This window comes from Suricata suricatta, chromosome 3 (assembly GCF_006229205.1).
Source record: "Suricata suricatta isolate VVHF042 chromosome 3, meerkat_22Aug2017_6uvM2_HiC, whole genome shotgun sequence".
In the NCBI taxonomy this organism is placed as follows: domain Eukaryota; kingdom Metazoa; phylum Chordata; class Mammalia; order Carnivora; family Herpestidae; genus Suricata; species Suricata suricatta.
The window spans coordinates 174,341,285-174,348,784 of record NC_043702.1 but is presented as its reverse complement, the minus strand read 5'-3'; the positions used below and the strand labels follow the sequence as shown (position 1 = coordinate 174,348,784).

General features: G+C 55.0%; 2 protein-coding genes across 8 annotated transcripts in view; one reads left to right on the top strand and one right to left on the bottom strand.

Moving 5' to 3' along the window:
- The window catches only part of GON4L (gon-4 like), a 61,153-nt gene extending 54,037 nt beyond the window's left edge, over window positions 1–7,116 (bottom strand). For 2 of the 6 annotated variants that reach the window (XM_029936000.1, XM_029936001.1), the window contains exons 1-2: window positions 4,390–4,408; window positions 2,932–3,459 (exon numbers count right to left, since the gene is read on the bottom strand). In XM_029936000.1, the coding sequence (XP_029791860.1) occupies window positions 2,932–3,433 (502 nt within the window). In that variant the 5' untranslated portion in view covers window positions 3,434–3,459; window positions 4,390–4,408. Of the gene's footprint in view, window positions 1–2,243; window positions 2,341–2,931; window positions 3,460–4,389; window positions 4,410–5,336; window positions 5,404–6,992 lie in introns of those variants that run through there. The other 4 variants (XM_029936002.1, XM_029936003.1, XM_029936005.1 and 1 more) reach the window with 4 other exon arrangements.
- Window positions 6,970–7,500, top strand: part of SYT11 (synaptotagmin 11) — an 18,081-nt gene continuing 17,550 nt past the window's right edge. Inside the window, exon 1 of one of the 2 annotated variants that reach the window (XM_029936015.1) lies at window positions 6,970–7,265. In XM_029936015.1, coding sequence (XP_029791875.1) covers window positions 7,232–7,265 — 34 coding nt within the window. In that variant the 5' untranslated portion in view covers window positions 6,970–7,231. The remainder of the gene's footprint in view (window positions 7,266–7,500) is intronic. The other variant, XM_029936014.1, reaches the window with a different exon arrangement.

Genomic DNA, 7,500 nt, shown 5'->3' with positions numbered 1-7,500 from the left:
GTTATGTAAATCAATTCCGAAAGAACAATTTAAATTCTGGGGAAAAAAAAAGAGGCCAGGGGTTGGGGAAGAATTTCGTCACCACACACGGCAGGGCGGACGGAGTTTGATCACGAGCACCTGCAGCCCAGAAACGGTCTGGCAGGTGCACCGACTGTAACAACTTGCTGGTCCAGGAGCTCGGGGACATCCGTCCAGAAACCCCCCGGGGATGCCTGACGGCCCCCACCCCCGCAGTCCTGAACCCTTAGGTTCTATGTTTCCGCGTACGTCCCTACGGAACAGTTACAAGGCAGGCAGGGAGATTGCCGATAACTGCTCACAGGTGGAACAATCAGGACGACGTAGCATAAAGTCACGTGAACACGCTCTCCCCTCTCAAAACCCCTCCGTCCGGTACTCACCCTTCTAGCGACAACGTGCGATGACGAAAGGTCCGCGTGAGGCGAGGAGGGGAGTGCGGGCCTCGGCCTGGCGACCCAGCATCAGGCCACTACTGACCTTCCGACGACAGTGTGTCAGGAGGGTCATCCGCCTCCAGACCCCGGCTGACTGCGGGAAACTGAAACTACGGATAAAGGACTACTACACTTCAACCCAGGCTTTTGTTTGTTTTCATTTTTAAGAAATCTCTATACCCAACGTGTGACTTGAACTCACAACCCCAAGATCAGGAGTCCGTGCTCTATGGACTGAGTCAGCCAGGCGCCCCTGCACTAAATTTTAGCAGTATTTAACTCTGGGCAGTAAGACTGTGGGTGTTATTTATTTTCTACCTTAAATTTTTCAGTATTTTGAAAAACGCATGTATGTGAATTTTTAATGTTTTGTATGTTGTATCTCTTTTTATTTTTTTAAGTTTATTTATTTAGAGAGAGAGCTTGAGCACACGAGAGAGCATCGGGGGACGGTAAAGAGAGAGGAGAGAGAGAATCCCAGGCTGGCTCTGCACGGTCAGCGCGGGGCTCAGCACAGAGGGCTCTCACAGAGCGTGAGGTCACTGCCTGAGCCAAAATGAACAGTCGGACGCTTCATCGACTGAGCCTCCCAGGCACCCCTTGTACGTTAATGTTTCTACTTAGCAAAAACAAAAAATAAAAAAATTACTTGGGGGAAGAAAAAGGATTCTGGATAGACTCATAGGTCCTTCTTTTCTGGGTCCTGCTTGTACACACAGCTCATTCAAGTGCAAGGCGGCAGAATCCACGTTAACCGACCGGCCCCGTGAGGAGGCGTGGCACTACAGAGACTCCTACAGGAACGTTTACTTCACTCATCGACTTGGACGCCTGCGAACTAACCCCTGAAATCGCCTGCAGACCCCACTCCTCAACAGCGGAGGACGCTGCAGCCCTGACCCCCGTACCCTCTCTAGGTCTTCCCGTCACAAACACACCCGAGCCTGACAGAGGCATTTCAGTGGCCCTGCTGGCCCCCCCCCACCCCGGCTCCTGCTGTGGAGCGGACACAGCTGCCCCCCTCCCTCCTCCTCCCTCCTCGCCTCAGAAACCCCCCTGCGACCTCTTGTGAGGGTAGCCTTGTTCTGGACACTCCTGCCTTGGACTTGTCCTGCCACTTCTCCAGTTTTCCCTCTCCGCCATCTTCCCCAGCCTCACTCACGGTGTCGACTTCCGCCACATTCCTTTCCACGAAGAAGCACAACTCACACTTTGAACGTTTCTACTCCCACATCTCACCGACTCCCATCTCAGAGTTGTGTTTTACCTTGCTGGGCCCACATCACCTCAGGCAGCACACATCGAAGGGCACAGTCCTCTCCAAGCGCCCCAATGCCTGGGCCTGGAGGACGTGCGCCCGACCGGGGGGCAGAGAGCTGAAATGACGCCCGTCTCTGAGCCAGACCAGTTCTTCCTTCTGACGTCTCTAAGGTCCGCCCTTCCTTCGGGCCTCGCTGGCAACGTCCCAGACCGACCCTCTGTAAGGTCTCCTCCCTGGCCCTGGGAAGCCCTGCTCCACATCCGCACAACAGCACCTGTGCAGGACCGCAGACCCTCTGGGGGACCGTGGATCCCCGGAGGGATTCTGGAACCTCTGGGGACCATGGAACCTCTGGGGAACCGCGGAACCTCTGGGGGACCGTGGATCCTCGGAGGGACTCTGGAACCGCTGGGGATTGAGCAATGTGCTGCCCAACCTGCATTCCTTCCCCTCTCAAGAGAACCCCACAACCCAGCCAGTCCCAATCTCAAAACTCCGCGTGGCCCATACCGCGTGGCCCATACCGCACGCCCCAGCGCCTGCCTCCGCGCTGCCCTCAGCTGCTCCGAACGAGTGCCGTGTCCGCGTCCTGTCCTCCCGGCTCCCCTGGAAAGAAGCTTCCTGAGGGGAGAACTAGACCGTCAGCTTCTCTTCCTTATGACCCGGCCGCCACCTACAGAAGGTCCAGTGCTTGAGCGTGAAAATCCCAGCCCTTCAGGCTGCACACAGGCCACCGCCCGAAGTCCTCTCTCACTTCCTCCGTGCGACCACGCCTCCGTCCTCTTCGGCCTCGGCACCTGCCGCTCTGGGCCTGTGAGCCCCCCTGCCACCCTGTCAAACTACAACTCGTCCATCGCGGGTGTCATCTCCTCGGAGCCCCACCCGGGCAGTCGTGTGTCCTTTCAAGCCGCTGCCTCTCCTCCACGGGCCCCACTGCACGGACACCCACCAAATCACAAAAGGCTACACATAGTTCACCCCTCTGAACGTGGAAGAAGAGCAAGTTAAGAAAAGGATACAAAAGAGGGTCTAGGGAATGGGAGGGAGAAGGCCTCCACCCGCTCGTAAGGTTCAATGCCGGGCTCCACCGGCCCCACCCCATCCCGGGTCGGCGCCCCCTTTCAGAAACACCGCTTTGTAAAGAGCTGCAGGCGAACCATGGCCGAGCAGCACCGACAAGGGGAACGTGGCCTGAGAGCTGTCATATCTTACCTCCTTCCTCCTTGCCTCCTTCACTCGGCTCTCCCGACAAAGGCTCCTTTGTAACAGGCTGGTCAGCTCTGTCTTCCTGGGGCGCTGGCCCAGGCCTGAGTGCAATCCTCTTCCCTCTCCTTGAGCCAGGGCTCGGGCCCCTTCCTTTACCAGCGTGCACAGTAAGGGGCTGGGAAGACTCCAAGGGAGGCAGGGCGATTCCCTGAGAGACGGCCTCGTCAACAGCTTCCAGAACCGGTGCGTCTGTGTCCGGGGGGAGCACCCTGGAGCTCGAGGGTGGGTCCTCCTCGCCAGGCTGATTTCCGGCCTCCTGCACGGCCTGCACCTGGAGGCCAGCCGCTCTGCCATGACTTGGAGCCCCCGAGAGTGACACTGACGCCGCGTCTTTCCCCTGGTCAGACACTGGCCTAACAGCACACTCCAGGCCTAGGTCCTCTTCCTCCTGGCTGGCCTGGTGCTGTGGGGACTCGGTCACAGTCCTCCTCTTCCTAGAGGGCAACATTGTACGAGTCCCACCCGCGTTCCATCCTGAAAGAAGAAAAGCAAGTTCTTATCGCCTTCATATTCCTTAATGATAACAGCACTTCTTCAAGTATCTTTCCACTTATTCATGTTCAGTCAGGGACAGTACTTTACACCAAATGCAGCAGATAGGAGAGGAGTGACCGCGGTCACAGTGCCGGGTTCAAATCCTAACTCCACCACACATTGGCACGTGATCTTGGCTGAGCGACTTAACCTCTCTAATCTTCAGTTTCCTCAACTGTAAAAGAGAAGGGCTGTTCTTACCTCAGAAGGTTGCTCTAAGAATTAAACAGGAAGGGATTAGTAAAGTCAGTGATCATTAACACCGGGGGGAGAACAGCACGATGCTGAGAGCAAGGTGTGGAGTCTAACTGTCTGCGTGTGTTTCCCACGTCAGCTTCTCTCCAGCTTCCTGAACCTGCTGAAGTTACTTAACCTGAATCTCAGTTTCTTCAGCTATAAAATGAAGCAAAAACAGCATCTACGTCATTAAATAGTAATTTATTACGTCAGTAATGTTTGCTCTGGTTTCCACGAACAGGTAGTTCCATCAACAGAAACTATCCAAAAGCAAAGTGTGGTTTTTTGAAAGGCGAGCCTGTATCAGTAAGAACCCTGTTTTGAAGACAGAAGAGCCCTACTGTTCTCTACGTCATGTTACTTCTCAACTGTCAGTTCCAGCTCTCACATCCTAAGGGCAACGCAAACTTCTTTTACGTTCTTACGGCACCTGTCTGTAAACCTCCTTGACAGTGTTCATGGGTGTTGACAGCCTCTTGTCAGCCTCCTTCCCATCTCTCCTTCCCTCAAAACCACGTGCTCCTTGAGGAAAAGGACCCTTTCCCTAGTCCCCTTAGTACTTGGCAGGGAATGCTCCCTGAAGAAATGAAGGAAAGAGGCCATGAACTTCCCAGCTTCCCATCCCAAGCTTACTCTGTGTGGCGTTTGGACCATGAGTGAAGCACTGTATGGAAAATGACCGCATCCTTCTACCCAGAAAAACGTTACTTTCAATAAAATAGGTCCAAGAATAAAATAAGTTGCCCGGTGTCCCACAGACAGTGCTCAAGTCAAGTGCGAAGGCCCATCTATCAGGGCACTACGTGAAAGCCCGGACCAGGGAACTAACAAAGTTCTCTCAGAGTCTGAACTGTAAAGTTCTTTTAAACCCCCCTAATGCGGGGGCGCCCCGTTGGCCCAGTCAGTGGAGAGTGGGACTCTTGATCCCGAGGTCCTGAGTTCCAGCCCCACATCGGGGACATAGATTACTTAAAATAAGCTAAAATAAAAACGTTCTTTAAATAATTTTTTTAAGAACCCTCCCTAATTCAGTTTCTCCAGGTGCCAGAGAGAGCCCCATCCCCACCCCAAAATCAACTGATGTCCTTTTCTTGGTTATCCAAGCCACAGTCGACCTCCATAGGGGAGGGCAGGGAGCGGGTAAGACGCGGAGTGGGGGCAGCCTGGAAGAGCCCTACGTTTCAGAGATGAATGACAGGCTCAGAAGAGAAAAAGGACGGAAGGAAGGCAGCTACGAGTCCAAGTCAGCAGCGCGCGGAGATGGGCGCCAGGCACTGCGAGCGCAGCAGCCCTACAAAGACCCCCGCTCGGGGAACTGGAGTCCCACTAACGGGGTCAATGAGCGCGACGCCCGGGGCAGCGCCGGCGCGGGCCGCCCCGGGGAAGAGATTGCACCAGGGGGTCCTGAGAGCGCGTCCCCCCGCGGCGCCCAGGGCCGGCCGCGGTCCCCACGCCCGGCCAGGGACCTTCACGCCTCACTTCCCGTCACGCACCCCACGCCAGCCCTCAGGCCCAGGCCCTCGGCCCCGACGTCCCACCTCCCTCTTCCCGCCCCGCCGCACGCGCCCCGCAGCCCTCACCAGCCGGCCAGATCCCGCGGAATCCCAACGCCGCTCCCGCCGGAAGTCGGCCAACGGCCGCCACTGACGTGCGCGCCCCCGAGCCGCGAGGCGCGGCGCCGGGGCGCCAAGGAGCATGCGCCAATCTGCGGGCGCCATGCTAGGTGCGGGCGGGCTGAAGCCGATGCGTCGGTTGTTGGCGAAAGAAATTAAAGGAATGCCAGGCTTTCAGCTGTCCCACTCAAAACAAAACTGGGGGTTGCATTTCAGTGGTTTGGGGTGACATCTGTCTAATCTTTCTCGCCGCGAGATACTTGGAATCGGGACCGAGAAAATGGCGAATTCATAAAATTGCAGAAAGAGGACTCCTTGGCTTACGAATAGTGCGGTTTCCCCGAATAAAGCGAAGGCAGTCTTGGACCCACAGTGCTTATTCATGTTTGTATCACACTCTTCATTTCACAAAATGCTTTCACCTACGTTATCATAGGTGATTTGATCTTCACAATAAACCCGATGGGACAATGGATATTCTATCTCCCACTTTACACAGAACAGAAATTTCTGGCTCAGCTGGGAAGGTGGTTTCACAAAGACCCACAGCTATCAAGGGGAATCAGGCATCCTAACTCCAGCTTTTAATGCCATGATCCAGTACCCGGGAAGGTGCCTGGGGCAAAGTCGATGTTCATTAATTCAATACATGGGTTTTGAATGATTCCTAGACCCATGTTCTTTCCACTTTTCTAGGACAGAATGTCAAAACTAAAAACACATTCAACTGTCTCAATTTACAGGTGAAGCATCAACAAATATTCATTTAAATAATTTGCCATGATCCTGCCTGTAATCAAGATGAAAGATCCACGGCCATAAAGAGAGAAATTGAGGCAATCATGGAAATTAATGCCAGTAGTCTATAACGTGAATCACCCTACCTCTCCCAAATGCCAAGGAATTCTCTAGAAGCTTGGAGTTTCCTCTGTGTCCTGTTTTTCAACCTGCAGTACACACGAATCTATTGGTTTGCTCGCTCGCTCTGCCCTTCTCCCCCGCCCCGCCCCCAAACACTCCTAAGTACTTGAAGCTTTTGGAAGAGAAATACCCAACTCCTTTGACACACGAGCCTTAAAAAAAAAAAAAAGCTTTAATTTACACACCACAAAATCCATCCATAGATGGATTGTAGAATTTTGCTTCTACAATTATTCCCAGTAACTTCTCAGTTACGCAACCATCACCTGGTTTAGCCTTTAATCAGAGCTTCTGAAGTTTAAGAAAGCTCCCATAATACCTTTTAGCGGTCTCAAATATGCGTAACAGTAATGGCAAACGATACTGAAATTCAGGCAGTACATAATTCTCTTTTTCCAAAATTCTGGAGTCCCTGTCATCCAGAACATTCTGCCGCTATATTAAGCCCTGGAATGGGAATCCACAGGATCTATAGGACCTCAGATGAAAACGTACCTACACTTCTAGCTCGGGCCCCGGGGCTTCTCGCCTTAGGGGCCCACAGCCCGCCAGTGGGCGGGGTCTCATTCCCCAGAAATCTCGGCGACGGGAGGGGTCACCTCGCGGAGAGCTACCGGAAAGGGGCCGGGCTTGGCTTCCGGACCTTTTCGGGCGGAGGCGGAGTCTTCTGCCGAGGGCCGTTCGGAAGAAGGCGTGGCCTACCTCGCATCAGGACCAGTCGGGCTGCACCTGCATCCTTCGCTCAGAGCATCCCTGGAGCATCCTAGGAGGCGCCAGCAGCTGGCAAACGGGGGCCCGGCCGTCGCAGGAGGTGTCCGCCAGATACCTCCCCCCCTCCCCTGAGCTATCGCTCTACCGCGGCGGCCTCAGTGCCGGCCGGCCGTCCCCAGACTGGGCTGACCACTGAAAAAGCATTTACAGCAATAGCCTCTGATTACGACATGGCTGAGATCACCAATATCCGACCTAGCTTTGGTAAGGAGAGTCGGGAAAACTAAGCCTGGGCCAGTGGCAACCCCTGCGACGCCTGAGCAGCCCAGTGCTGGGAGGGAGCGGAGCCCACACCGGGGCCTCCTAGCGCCAGCCCCGTCAGAATGGGGCCTGCGGCGGCGGGCGGCGCCTGAACTTGAGCTGCGGGCTGCAGAGCTGGCCAGGCCCGGGACTCGCGGGGGGTCGTGGGTCCCCAGGGCCGCCGAAAGCTGTGTGGGCC